The sequence below is a fragment of the Anabrus simplex genome, chromosome 2 (genome assembly GCF_040414725.1).
Source record: "Anabrus simplex isolate iqAnaSimp1 chromosome 2, ASM4041472v1, whole genome shotgun sequence".
Classification (NCBI taxonomy): domain Eukaryota; kingdom Metazoa; phylum Arthropoda; class Insecta; order Orthoptera; family Tettigoniidae; genus Anabrus; species Anabrus simplex.
The window spans coordinates 10,893,604-10,909,224 of record NC_090266.1 but is presented as its reverse complement, the minus strand read 5'-3'; the positions used below and the strand labels follow the sequence as shown (position 1 = coordinate 10,909,224).

The 15,621-nt window shown below is 40.4% G+C and overlaps 1 protein-coding gene across 1 annotated transcript in view; it reads left to right on the top strand.

Moving 5' to 3' along the window:
• The window catches only part of LOC136863450 (protein Wnt-4a), a 401,792-nt gene that overhangs the window by 337,278 nt on the left and 48,893 nt on the right, over positions 1 to 15,621 (top strand). Inside the window, exon 6 of the mRNA XM_067139856.2 lies at positions 2,385 to 2,656. Coding sequence (XP_066995957.2) covers positions 2,385 to 2,656 — 272 coding nt within the window. The remainder of the gene's footprint in view (positions 1 to 2,384; positions 2,657 to 15,621) is intronic.

The window sequence follows — 15,621 nt, the reverse complement described above, 5'->3', positions numbered from 1 at the left end:
GGAAGCGGCAGTGAAGTATGATTCACCTGCTTGCCGCCCGCAGTCCCCTGTTGTGAGGAATTGCAATGAGGAATGATTCACCTGCTTTCCGCACGCAGTCTCGTGTTGTGAGGAAGTACCAGTGAGGTATGTTTCACCTGTTGGCCGCACGCAGTCCCCTGTTGTGAGGAAGGGAAGCACAATGAGATATGATTCATCTGCTTGCCGCCGGCAGTCTCGTGTTGTGAGGAAGTGGCAGTGAGGTATGATTCACCTGCTTGACGCACGAAGTCCCCTGTTGTAGGGAAGTGGCACTGAGGTATGATTCACCTGCTTGCCGCACGCAGTCCCCTGTTGCGAGGAAGTGGCAGTGAGGTATGATTCACCTGCTTGACGCACGAAGTCCCCTGTTGTAGGGAAGTGGCACTGAGGTATGATTCACCTGCTTGCCGCACGCAGTCCCCTGTTGCGAGGAAGTGGCACTGAGGTATGATTCACCTGCTTGCCGCACGCAGTCCCCTGTTGCGAGGAAGTGGCACTGAGGTATGATTCACCTGTTTGCCGACCGCAGTCTCGTGTTGTGAAGAAATGGCACTGAGCAATGATTCACCTGCTTGCTGCACGCAGTCCTCTGTTGTGGGGACGTGGCACTGAGGTATGATTCACCTGCTTGCCGCACGCAGTCTCGTGTTATGAGGATGGGTAGCACACTGAGGCATGATTCACCTGCTTGCTGCACGCAGTTCCGTGTCGTGAGGAAGGGTAGCACACTGGTTTATGAATCACCTGCTTACAGCACACAGACTCGTGCTGTGAGGAAGTGGCACTGAGGTATAATGCACGTCCTTGCCGCACACAGTCTCGTGCTCTGAGGAAGTGGCACTGAGGTATGATGCACGTCCTTGCCGCACACAGTCTCGTGCTGTGAGGAAGTGGCACTGAGGTATGATGCACGTCCTTGCCGCACACAGACTCGTGCTGTGAGGAAGTGGCACTGAGGTATGATTCACATCCTTGCCGCTCGCAGTCTCCTGCTCTAAGTAAGTGGCACTGAGGTATGATTTACCTGCTTGCCGCACGCAGTTCCTTGTCGTGAGGAAGGGTAGCACACTGGTTTATGATTCACCTTCTTGCCGCACGCAGTCCCCTGTTGTGAGGAAGTGGCACTGAGCAATGATTCACCTTGCCGCACGCAGTCCCCTGTTGTGAGGAAGTGGCACTGAGCAATGATTCACCTTCTTGCCGCACGCAGTCCCCTGTTGTGAGGAAGTGGCACTGAGCAATGATTCACCTTGCCGCACGCAGTCTCGTGTTGTGAGAAAGTGGTACTGAGGTATGATTCACCTGCTTGCCGCACGCAGTCTCGTGTTGTGAGAAAGTGGTACTGAGGTATGATTCACCTGCTTGCCGCACGCAGTCTCGTGTTGTGAGGAAGTGGCACTGAGGTATGATTCACCCGCTGACCGCACGCTGACTCGTGTTGTGAGGTAAGATAGCACAATGAGGTATGATTCACCCGGCTTCAGCGCGCAGTCTCACTCAGTAAATATGCCTTCTGTTAGTTTAAGTGTAGTCAAATAATGAATGGCTTTTTAATTGTATAATCACGCTGTCTAACATGTGTAAATATTTTCCCATTGGTGAAAGTTCTATTACTACCGCACTTCAGTCAATCTTTACGTCTCTATCGAAATACGCTGAGAGAGCATTAAAAACTTACCCTTTTGTAGCTTTCTTTTTCAATTTTGATACCCTCCACTCCTCCTTCCCCTACCCATGCTTTTGTGCCCCCGCACGTCTAACCGCTACTGAATGTAAAAACAGCGTAAACTTAGTGTGATTTGATTTGATTTGATTTGATTTGATTTGATTTGATTTGATTTGATTTGATTTGATTTGATTTGATTTGATTTGATTTGATTTGATTTGATTTGATTTGATTTGATTTGATTTGATTTGATTTGATTTGATTTGATTTGATTTGATTTGATTTGATTTGATTTGATTTGATTTGATTTGATTTGATTTGATTTGATTTGATTTGATTTGATTTGAATCCGTTCAAGTTCACCATATAAGAAACTCCTACATCTCCTCTGCTTGATGCTGTAAACACCTACCCTGAAATCCTGTTCTTCTTCCCAATGTACTTCACTTATACCCCTTTCGATGAACCATTCGTGAGTCTGGTCTCTTGACAGTTGCCAATCCACTGACGCTAGAGCACATGGTTGACAAGTAAGGACCGTTGCCAACAGTATGGTATAGCTGAATTGTCATATTGACATTGATATGTGTGACTCAATGAGGTCATGAATGTCCAGCATATCATTGTTTGCATCATGAATTAGGAAGTATCCAGCTGTTCCGAATCTGATGTTGTTTGATGTGTTTGTATGTTGCAGTCAATACGATCCCGAATGCAGCGTGTATGCAAATGCCATGGTATGTCCGGATCGTGTAGTGTGCGTGTTTGCTGGCGCAAACTTCCTCAGTTTCGAGTGGTTGGGGATGCCTTAACTGCACGATTCGAAGGAGCTTCTCATGTAAAAATCGTCAAAAACAAAACTGGGCACGCCAAAAAGCTTCGTGCCATGAGTCGTGATCACAAGAAACCAAAGAAGACTGACCTGGTTTATTTGGATGAATCTCCAGATTACTGCGAGTATAACGAGACGTGAGTACATTTCAAGGCTCATCTAAGACCATAGGGAACATTACACAAATGGAACACGAGATTTCTGTTGAAAATCACCAAAGAATACATAAAACATAGTAAATCTCTCTTTGCAGTGTCTAGGAAATATTTACAGTACTGTCATTGCACTTCAAATATCGATAGTTAACTTAATAATAAGTACTAACATTTCAGCATATACACGTGCATATTGCAACTCGATGAAGATGAAACCAGGAATTATAATCAAAACTCATAAATAGCACCAAATCAGCACAAGAAGCTAAATACTCACCATCGAGCAGCAGCAGCATTAAATAGACCAGCGTGGAGGGCACAGAACATAAAGGAAAAGGGCAGGATCAAAACTAGCTACTTGAGGTGTTGCCAGGTCAACACTGCTAACTACTAAATGAAAGCAAGATTAAATTTCAATAAATTGAACTTGACTTAAAAATTAGGAAAATTTAAAAAGATTAATGAATGAAAATTGAAGAACAAATAATTGAATTTTAAATAACCTCTTCGAATTATGGATGAAAATTAATTTTAAAGCAATAAAACTATGAGTGCGCACTCGGATAACAACGTAAAATAATTTTTATATAGTAATAAATAAATAGAACTCCATAAAAGAAAGAAAATCTTATTTAATTCATTAAAATAAGAGACAAATATCTATTTTTAAAATAATTAAAATCGTGAAAACACACTCAGATTACAAACTACAGCTTGCATTAGAATCAATAAATGACAAATGTTAAAACGGATCCATGTTTTAGAAAATTTATTACACCACTAACCAGTGTTTTTGTAAGCGGGTCTACTACAATAAATCTCACTAAACTGAAATTTGTTTCCAGACCCTGTACACAAGGATTTTAATCATGCCAGAAACACGGAAACACACATAACATTGAAGGCAACGATAGCCAATCAAATATTCCACCCGTAAATAATAAAAGAACACAGGAGAGAGTAGCACGAACCCCAAAGTAAAAACTATTTCCCAATTACTTACACATTACGAAGGGAAACACAATTAAAATTCCACAGAAAAACCGAATTGTCCACACGAAGCATGCAGCTTCCTAAAACCAAACCAACATACACATCAACACCAGGCAAGGTCCACACAAAATTTTGAGTGGCGGAGATAAGATAAAGGTATGACACGCAATCATGAAAGAAAGAAAGAAAACACGGACGCGGATTGTCTGAGGAGGGTAAGCGTAACTATCATCAAGAAATGACAAAAACAAATTTCAGCTTCCTACAACCTCGATATTACAATAATATAATTATAATATTTTGAATTTAACATTTCCTTCAACCAAATACCAATAGAGGATTTAAATGCAGTTTTAAATTTTAATTTTAGGAGGCTCTGGAAAACGGTAATGGCCGAATAAGACCGGAAATAAACCATCCCATTAAGTAATTAAACAATGATCCATTACAAAAACAATACTAGCACACAACGTCTTTCAAAACATTGATAACAGTGCAATGGATACCACAAATATGAACCAAGAAAAGTAGAAGGAAATCCACCGACTAAATTAATAATATTAATAATAACTTTAAGAAACAAATTCCAGAATTACACTTTAATTAATTATGATTTGGTTATAGAATTTTACAAAAATTTGGTTAGGTTACATTTTAATAGTTTGAAGGTACAACTTAAATCATTAAAATATCCGATGCAGAAGAAATTCCAGCTTAATTTAATGAATAAACGGTAGTCGACATGTCCATAAACTATAGGCCTAATTTCAAAGTATGGTTCAATCAATCATTCAATCAATACTGATCTGCATTTAGGGCAGTCGCCCGGGTGGAAGATTCCCTATCTGTTGTTTTCCTAGCCTTTTCAGTTACAGTCACGGAGTAGACATGAAACAATACTAGCAGCGTTGCCAAAAGAAGTTACATAATAGATGTCACAGGTAGCTTGTTACACACATTCTTCTTCTCCAAATAATCCGGCAGCAGAACAGTTTCGAAACAATTAAGAAGTTACTTGTACTTACATCCTTGTGTGTCCAATTTAATATATGGTAACCCAATAGCTTACGTTCTAGGCCATTTTGCAATGAATTGCCCTCCTTCAGATATTCCGGTCACACAAGTAGTAAAGAACTGTAAATAAAAACACACTAAAATATAATTAAGCTACAACTAAGGCAAATGCCTTAATTCACGTGGCTATTAGCCTGGATTATCAGACTCCACTCCAACAACTTTCAACCGCATCTTGTACTGGAGAGCTTTACCCAATGCTTCAGTCATGGCGGTCAGCCGGCAACAGACTGGCTTCTAGTCAGCGAGAAGCGCATCGCTCTGTTCTAAGGAGAAATGCGCTTGCGCGCTCGAATCAACTAGCTTATTGAGCGAATCAGAAAAATCGAAGAACCGACGTAACAATCGCAAAACACGCATTTTAAATAGGCATAGTTCAGGCACATAAATTAACGGCAATTCAAACAATGGCCGAGATTGGTAGGATAAAGTCCCCACACACAAATACACATGTCTAACAAATGAGGGTAGCATAAATTCTTGTCACAGATAATTCCCCTCCGAAAGCTAAAACACGGGGAGGCGAAGGGCCATATACAAGATTTGACAAAAACAGTATCACCCATAGACAGATTGGTAGGTCTGAGTACTTTGTCATACTTCTTCTGCACATTAGCATAGGAAACAACAATCAATCAATCAATCAATCAATCAATACTGCCATATACAAGATTATATGGCACAATTTCAATGTCCAAATTAAATCTTCACACGTTGATTACAGAAGGTGATAGTCCAACATATTAAGTACAGTAAACATGGAATGGTCTTACTAGGTTGAAGAATAGCAGAACTTCACCATATACCAGTAGATAAACACGTTAAGTGTGACCAGAAAGCGATGCAACGTGGCCAGCGTTCCACCACACACCAGACAAGTTGACACCATATACGTTGTAACCTTATCGTACCAGTACAAGGCACAGTAAACAATTATAATTGTCACACATATTCCTGCTCATCAGTTATAGTTGCATGGATGGAAAATCGCGCGATAATGTCTGCAACAGAAATATGATGGAGAACAGAATATTGTTCAGCAAGACCAAAAATAACTTTGCAGGCCGAAACACACAAACACACGCATTAATCGCGTAGGTGCAAAACACATGGCTAGTCACTCGAAAACTCAAAACGAAACAGCACCGAAAAAATTTCAAGGAGGATACCGGTGATGATTTTGATGCACAAGCTTCGACGTCGCTTAAGGTTTTCCGACAAGTTCATTTTTATGAGCCGACCGCCGATAGTAATGAATGACAATATATCTTGTGTATGGGTAAGTTACCAAATTTTGAACAGAACCATTAAATGTAAATTTAGAAATAAGTACAAGTTGTAAGATCATAAAATATATTTACAAAATTTAGGTTGTTAAGTGGGCTTAATTTGACTCAAGTGTACACGTCTAATGAGCTTGGCAATAGGGTCATTAACTAACAAGGATACTGGAGTTAAGAACTCTAATACCGTACAAGGACCGTGATAACGAGCTGCTAATTTAGCAGAAAATTTATTTACAGCTTTACTACTAGGGTAAGATTTGACAAAAACAGTATCACCCATAGACAGATTGGTAGGTCTGAGTCCTTTGTCATACTTCTTCTGCACATTAGCATAGGAAACAACAATCAATCAATCAATCAATCAATACTGATCTGCATTTAGGGCAGTCGCCCAGGTGGCAGATTCCCTATCTGTTGCTTTCCTAGCCTTTTCCGAAATAATTTCACAGAAATTGGAAATTTATTGAACATCTCCTTTGGTAAGTTATTCCAATCCCTAACTCCCCTTCCTATAAATAAATATTTGCCCCAGTTTGTCCTCTTGAATTCCAACTTTATCTTCATATTGTGATCTTTCCTACTTTTATAGACGCCATTCAAAACTATTCGTCTACTAATGTCATTCCACGCCATCTCTCCGCTGACAGCTCGGAACATACCACTTAGTCGAGCAGCTCTTCTTCTTTCTCTCAATTCTTTCCAACCCAAACATTGCAACATTTTTGTAACGCTACTCTTTTGTCGGAAATCACCCAGAACAATCCGAGCTGCTTTTCTTTGGATTTTTTCCAGTTCTTGAATCAGGTAATCCTGGTGAGGGTCCCATACACTGGAACCATAATCTAGTTGGGGTCTTACCAGAGACTTATATTCACTCTCCTTTACATCCTTACTACAACCCCTAAACACCCTCATAACCATGTGCAGAGATCGGTACCCTTTACTTACAATCCCATTTATGTGATTACCCCAGTGAAGATCTTTCCTTATATTAACACCTAGATACTTACAATGATCCCCAAAAGGAACTTTCACCCCATCAACGCAGTAATTAAAACTGAGAGGACTTTTCCTATTTGTAAAACTCACAACCTGACTTTTAGCCCCGTTTATCAACATACCATTGCCTGCTGTCCATCTCACAATATTTTCGAGGTCACGTTGCAGTTGCTCACAATCTTGTAACTTATTTATCACTCTATAGAGAAAACATCATCCGCAAAAAGCCTTACCTCCGATTCCACTCCTTTACTCATATCATTTATATATATAAGAAAACATAAAGGTCCGATAACACTGCCCTGAGGAACTCCCCTCTCAACTATTACAGGGTCAGACAAAGCTTCACCTACTCTAACTCTTTGAGATCTATTTTCTAGAAATATAGCAACCCATTCAGTCACTCTTTTGTCTAGTCCAATTGCACTCATTTTCGCCAGTAGTCTCCCATGATCCACCCTATCAAATGCTTTAGACATGTCAATCGCGATACAGTCCATTTGACCTCCAGAATCCAAGATATCTGCTATATCTTGCTGGAATCCTACAAGTTGAGCTTCAGTGGAATAACCTTTCCTAAAACCGAATTGCCTTCTATCGAACCAGTTATTAATTTCACAAACATGTCTAATATAATCAGAAAGAATGCCTTCCCAAAGCTTACATACAATGCATGTCAAACTTACTGGCCTGTAATTTTCAGCTTTATGTCTATCACCCTTTCCTTTATACACAGGGGCTACTATAGCAACTCTCCATTCATCTGGTATAGCTCCTTCGGCCAAACAATAATCAAATAAGTACTTCAGATATGGTACTATATCCCAACCCATTGTCTTTAGTATATCCCCAGAAATCTGATCAATTCCAGCCGCTTTTCTAGTTTTCAACTTTTGTATCTTATTGTAAATGTCATTGTTATCATGTGTAAATTTTATTACTTCTTTGGCCTTAGTCTCTTCCTCTATCTCGACATTATCCTTGTAACCAACAATCTTTACATACTGCTGACTGAATACTTCTGCCTTTTGAAGATCCTCACATACACACTCCCCTTGTTCATTAATTATTCCTGGAATGTCCTTCTTGGAACCTGTTTCTGCCTTAAAATACCTATACATACCCTTCCATTTTTCACTAAAATTTGTATGACTGCCAATTATGCTTGCCATCATGTTATCCTTAGCTGCCTTCTTTGCTAGATTCAATTTTCTAGTAAGTTCCTTCAATTTCTCCTTACTTCCACAGCCATTTCTAACTCTATTTCTTACCAGTCTGCACCTCCTTCTTAGTCTCTTTATTTCTCTGTTATAATAAGGTGGGTCTTTACCATTCCTTACCACCCTTAAAGGTACAAACCTGTTTTCGCATTCCTCAACAATTTCTTTAAACCCATCCCAGAGTCTGTTTACATATTTATTTACCGTTTTCCACCGATCACAAGTTTAGCTTTTGCTCTGTCCCACATTCTGCGAATCTCCTCCGGATCTGGGTTGTCAGGGAGAAGAGAATCAGTGTCAAACACATTAGAGATGGGGAAAATGGGGTAAATCCAAGCATTAAATACATGGGTGTTTGGTCATGTGACTCGTGAACAGAAGAATTAAAGGCATAAGTAAGCCAATGAAGGCAAGAATCCAATTTTGATTGTTGGTTATGATGGTACGCAATGAGAGCAGCTCGTAAGTTGCGGTTAACTCTTTCAGTAGAACTGGGGTTGGTATAGTAAGGTGTAGTGGTGACGTGAGATATCGATAGATCAAAACAGAATCTCCTAAACAGGTTACAGGCAAAAGATCTAGCATTGTCAGACACAGTAAACTTAGGAGGACCAAATATAGAAAAGATCGAATTGAGACAGGATATAGTGGTCTGAGCATCCATCTTTCTCGTCGGGAAAATCCAAGTAAAACTCGTAAAACCGTCAACACACATTAGTGCAAATCGATTTCCTTTAGAGCTCAATGGGAACGCTCCGATATAATCAATGAACAGTCTCTCCATAGGTTTAGGGTGAGATAAGGACAACAACCCAACTCGGGTATTCAAACTAGGTTTACTTATACTGCATAGTCTACAAGCTTTGACCATTTCCCTAATGTGAAAATCCGTATTCTTCCATATGAAATGAGTTCGAATCTTTTGACGATTTTTAAAAACACCTAAATATCCTCCCATGGGGGAGTCATGGTAATACTTAAAGAGTTCTAGAATTAGGATTTGAGGACACACAATTTTGTACTTATTGTCATGTCTAGCCTAGCAATATAGGACATGGTTTACAAGCTTATAAGGCTTAACAGCGTTACCATCCTCAAGTTGTTTAACAATGGGACTAATTTCGGGGTCACCAGTTTGCAATTTTGACATATCATGAAACAGCAACGGGGAGTCAGTCAAGATAGCATTAATGCAATTGGATTGGCATGCAGAATGGTCACGGAGGGAATTGACGTCAAAATCAGAACGGTCAGGAGGCTTTTCACCAAACATCCTACTCAATCATTCGGCTACAATATTTTCGGTACCACGGATGTGGCGAACCTCAAAATTAAGGGCGGAGATACGGATTGCCCAACGGGTTAACCTACCCGTGCGCTTAGGTCTATTTAATACCCCACTAATTGCCATGTGATCAGTTTCAAGAAGAAATTTAGAGTGCTTGACATACATGCGAAGCTTATAGAGGGAAAAAATAACAGCCAAACATTCAAGTTCGTATAAGGAATACTTCATTTTATCAGAATTAAGGGTACGCGAGGCATAAGCAATGGGTCTCCTACCTAGCTCATCTTCTTGGAGAAGGACACCAGCAACGGTAGAACCAGAGGCATCAGTTTGAATATTGAAAGGTTTTGAGAAGTTAGGAATAGCCAGGACAGGGGCGTTAGCGAGGGCAGATTTAAGTTTATCAAATGCAATTTGTTGAGGTTCCTTCCAGACAAATTTAACATCCTTACGCCGAAGGGCATTAAGGGGAGCAGCAATTTGGGCAACATTCGGGATGAATTTGCGGAAAAAATTGGCCATACCAACAAAACCAGCTATTCCCTTCTGATCCTTGCGTTCGGGAAAATCATAGATGGCTTGGGTTCTACTCTGGTCCACGGCTACACCATTAGGTGATACGATATGACCCAGGAAAAACATGCGAGGCTGCGCAAAGGAATCTTTAGATCGTTTGACAGTGAGACCAGCTTGCTTAAAGCGACGAACCACTTCCCTGATATGAGAGAGATGTTCCTCAAAGGTTTCCGAGTACACAACGACATCGTCGAGATAATTGCATACGAACCTGAATTTAATGTCAGATAGTATGGAATCTAATAGTCTCGTCAGCACGGCTGCGCCAGTACTGAGGTCAAAAGGGATTCTCTAGTATTCGTATAAGTTCCAGTCCGTGATAAAGGCAGTTAAATGCTTACTTTCCTCGGCCAGAGGGATCTGGTGATACGCTTGATTGAGATCAAATACAGAATAAAATTTAGCATCATAGAAGAATGAAAAGCAAGTATGCAAGTCAGGTAGTGAAATTGATTGCAAGATAATCTTCTTATTGAGAGATCGGTAGTCGACTACAGGCCTGAACCCACCTTGAGGCGTAGGGACTAGGAAGATGAGGAAGGATAAGCAGAAGTTGAAGGCCTGATAACTCCTTCTTCAAGCATCTTATCAAAAAGTTCTTTTAGAACTTTCATACGTGGGGGAGACAAACAATAGGGAGGAGAACGAACAGGAATGGTGTCACTCACATCAATTTTATACTCGAGCACATTAGTTACCCCTAGCTTATCCGTGAATACCTCAGGAAATTCATCACATAATTCATGTATCTGTTGAGCTTGTTCACTAGTTAAATGACTCAGGTCACACGTTTCTTCAGCCACTTGGTCAGGCGCGTCAATAGAACAGAGATGTTTACCAGAACAGGGGAGATAATCAACTAATGGAAGAGTATAATCAGTACAAAATTTGAAAGATAGACAACGATTATGAGCATCTAGGATTAATCCTACGCGAACTGCAAAGTCGTAACCAAGAATTACATCATGCGACAACACTTCAACTACAATGAAATTAAATTTCCATGTGAAATGATTAATACGAATTTTGACCTTTACATAACATTTAACATTTAAGACAGAGCCGTTGGCGGCATGAAATACAGTTGAGAGGGGTACAATGTCAGGAAATTTACAGATAAATGTATTTTTAGGAAACCAAGACCAATTAATAGCAGAGGTAACACTGCCGGAGTCCACCAGTGCAAACGTAGGCTCATTATTGATTTCCACAGGAATAACGGGAATTTTAGAATGCACACTCCTTGAAATACTTTTACAGTCACCAGGACAATCAACATCATTATCATTGATATAGATATTATCACAGTTCCAAATTATTGATAGAGGGGCTTGCATCATCAGTACCTTCCTCTAGTCAGATGCATTGATTAGTATTACTCCGATTAAAATTAGCAGAGGGAGGAGGATAATTATGCACGGGGTAAGCAACACCTTGAAATTGGGGGCTAGGAAAATTACTAGTAGGTACGTTCTTTTTCTTTACCAATGGGCATTTGTTTCTCAAATGGTCTTTAGACTCACAAGTAAACATTTCTTTGAAACAGCACCTAAACTACTGGCGTTCAGACCAGAGGACTGCCTAGAAGAAGGACCAGTAAGAGGGGAACATTAACGGGTCTACAACTATCACTATGTTTAGCTTCTTAAGCCTTAATACGCGCCATTTTAACTTACGAAAGGTTTCAGGGCATTTCCTAAAGGACAGGTATGATGCTTGTTGTTTAAAGGGGCCTAACATCCAAGGTCATCGGCCCAAAGGACAGGTATGAACGGTACTCAGGCGATACTCCACTCATTATACTATATACCATATTAGCTTCATCAATCGATAGTCTTAACACATTGCAACAGAATTTTAGGTCATTCACATAGTTACATAGGCTTTCAGAATACAACTGCACTGGAAAACAATGTTTCGCTGTCAAATCCTTAAGTGCCCGGAAAGGGATAAACTTCCTTAAAATTCCATCATGAAATTGGTCCAAGGTAGTATCACTCGAAGAAGCTTCCAAGATTTCAGGCTTAAGGATACCAACATAATGGGAAAATAAGGTTCTGAATACACTGGAAGAGCTTAGGTTAAAACAGTTTGCGGTCTCCTTCACTTCGACCAGTAATCTCAAAAAGGACACCGTCAATTGAATCAGTAAACAGCTTATTAACTCTTTTAAGCAATTCACTAACAGGGTTCACATTATCGCACCTTAGCATGTCAGGATTATCAACCAACAATACAGGTTGGCCATGAAAAGCAGCTAATGACTGATTACCCTAAACAGAGCTAGAAATGAGTTGGTTAAAATTATGAGTAGCAGAAACATTGGGGTCATTACCTTGAGAACCACCATTAATATTAATATTCCCCAATTTAAGTGTTTGCATGATGACATTCAAATCAGCAGATATGGTAACAGCCTTAGGTAGCAACACAGTACATTGGTTTAGGGTGGAGAGATCCATTTTTAATGTAAACAGATCCTGGAGGCGATTCGTGTAATGAGTTACACGAGCAATTTGTCTGTGTACTTGATATTTTGAAGTTTTAAAGGCTTCAGCTAACACATTAATCTCATCAAGAGCGTCGGAAATGACAAATCAGTCTCACCAATCTCTGCATCTGACATTTGAGGTACAACAATGGGTTGATCAGCAATTTCAGAGAATAATTCTTCGTCACCCTGGATAGTACCGGATGGCTTCCTACCATGAATTTGCACCTCGTAACTTAACTCCAACTTCCGCAACATTCTAGGAACTGGCAAGGGGCGAGACTCCATAATTGACATCAAACGGACAACAGACTGCAGACTGAAGGTTCTTGATCCCGAGCTAACGGCGGACCCTCCGGGAGTGAAGAAGACCGTATGACTTCATTACAATTACCCTACCTGTAATTTTACACTCGTATGAGAATTATTTCCGAGCGGATGTGTTTAACTTGTGCACACGGACAATGTTCAAACTTTATTTTTTACAACTTGCTTTACGCCGCACCGACACAGACGATGGGTTAGATCTGGGAAGTAAGCTGCTGTGGCCGTAGTTAAGGAACAGCCCCAGTGTTTGCCTAGTGTGAAAATAGGAAACCACGGAAAACCATATTCAGGGTAGCCGGCAGTAGGGTTTGAACCCACTATGCGCTCGGTCCTGAAGCATTGTACTACAAATGTACGACATCTTTACACATCTGACCCTGAAATTTTTTACCGGAATAAGTGTTATTACCTCTTTGAAATGGCCAAGGCCAGCAGAAACTAAAAATACTGTTTCATTCCCGGCAACCCCAAACAATAATCCATTTTATCGTCTAAAATTCCTTTTATATGATTATCGCCGACTTGAATATCCATGCAATTTTTGCTCTCAAAAGGTTGAACGACATGCTTAGATAAATGGGTTTTCCTATTTTCTGAAAGAGAAACTTCAAGAACGGGAAGAAAAATGACCACTGATCTGCATTTAGGTGGCGGATTCCCTACCTGTTGTATCGAGTCTTTTCTTCAACAATTGCAACGAATTTGGAAATTTATTGAACATTTCTTTAACAACTTCGCACTCATAACTGTAACCACACTTCGGTTTTCTTCATACATATTGCTTAGGTAAAGTGTGTAATTAAATCACAATTCTTGACTTCATCTAACAACAATTTAAACAACTTTTCGGGTTACAAGAGACCTTGTATACCCAGCAAGTCGGTTGTGAGTTGGAACGCTTTAGGTGATTTTCCGTAGTTTCCCATTTTTGCACCAGACAAATGATGAGGCTGTACCATAACTAAGGCCACGGCCGCTTCCTTTCCACTCCTACCCGTTTCTTATCCCATCGTCGCCATAAGACCTGTCTGTGTGTGTGCGACGTATTGTGCGTTCGTTGAAATTAGTTTGTGTGCGAGACCGAAAATCACCACTGGCTATGAAAATCAGGATCCTTAAGCAATCAAAAACAACTTACGTATCCCAATTTTACTTAAATATAGTGTCTGAACTAATATTTGTGATATTGGTGATTTACGGGGACTATTTCCGTCTTTTGGTTTACAAGATTTCATTTTACGGAATATTTTTATGGTTATGAACAGCATATAGGCACATGTTCATCATGAATGATCTGTCTCCCAAGTGGTAGATTCCCTCTTCCTTAAACTTGGAAATTTATCGAATATTTCCCTTCATAAATTATTCCACTCCCTAATTCCACGTCCTGTAAATGAATATTTACCTCAATTTGTCCTCTCGAATGCCAGCTTTATCTTCATTTTGTAATATTTCCAACTTTAAAAGTTCGTCTCCCACTGACAGCTCGAAACATACCACGTAGTCGAGCATCACGTCTCCTTACATCCAAGACTTCCCAGCCCAATCTTTTGCAAAAGTTTCGCAACACTACTCCCATCACCGTTCTGCTTTCCTCTGGATCTTTCCCAGTTCTCTTATCAAGTAGTCCTCGTGAGGGTCCCATACAGTGGAGACGTATATTCCCTTTCCTTTTCTTCTTTACTACAACCTCATGAGCATGTGAAGAGATCTGTAACCTTTCTTAACAACCTTGTTAATATGATTTCCCCAATAAAGATCAATCCTTATATTAACGCCTAGGTACTTACATCGTTCCCCATGATTAGCCCATCAACACACTAATTAAAACTGAGACGATTTCTCCTCCTGGTGAAACATCCAACTTGACTTTTCATACCAGTATCCGCTGTCCATCTCACAATATTGTTTGGGTCACAAAGCTGCCAACTCATTTACTACTCTGTACAGAATTACATCATATACAAATAGCTTTATTTTTGTTTCAAGATCTTTACTCATACAATTTATATACAGCAGAGTGTGTGCTGGAATGCGGACCTGCAGCAGGCAGTTACCAGGGGAGTATTGTATCGTTGACACTCATTACCACATTACTTGTTCTAGAAGGCTTGGAGTTAAGCCCGGGCCCTGTTCAACTAGCTTCAGAAGAAGTAGTGAGTAGAGGAGCTGTTGGGTTCCTACAGCGGACTAATCAGAGGCCAGGGAGTGGGTCACGTGATGCTGATGTCATAGCGCAGGAAATTTGAAGTTTGGGGGGAAATTTGGCTTTTGGCAGGAGATTTTAATTTTGGCTCGAAATTTGAATTTGTTAACAAAGCTACGTGCTTTTTTGACAGCCACGTGCATATTGACGGCTGTCATCCGCCATCTTTAAACAACGACGCATCGCTAACCTCGGTGCTGCCATCTTGACGGCACTAAACCTCATAGTTGCCACCTTAGGCACGTGGTGGCGGGCAATTTGAAATTCCACGTGCTCTTGTTTGTAAACAAAGCCTATTGCTTTCTGACACCTGATAAGCTGACAGCTGCCATCTTTAATCAAAGAGCACCGTGCTGCCATATTGACGGCACTAAAGGAGGAGCACTTAGGCATATGGTGGTGGGCAATTTGAAATTCCACGTGCTTTGTTGACAGCTGTCAACTGCCATCTTTAAACAACAGAGCACCGTGCTGCTATCTTTATAGC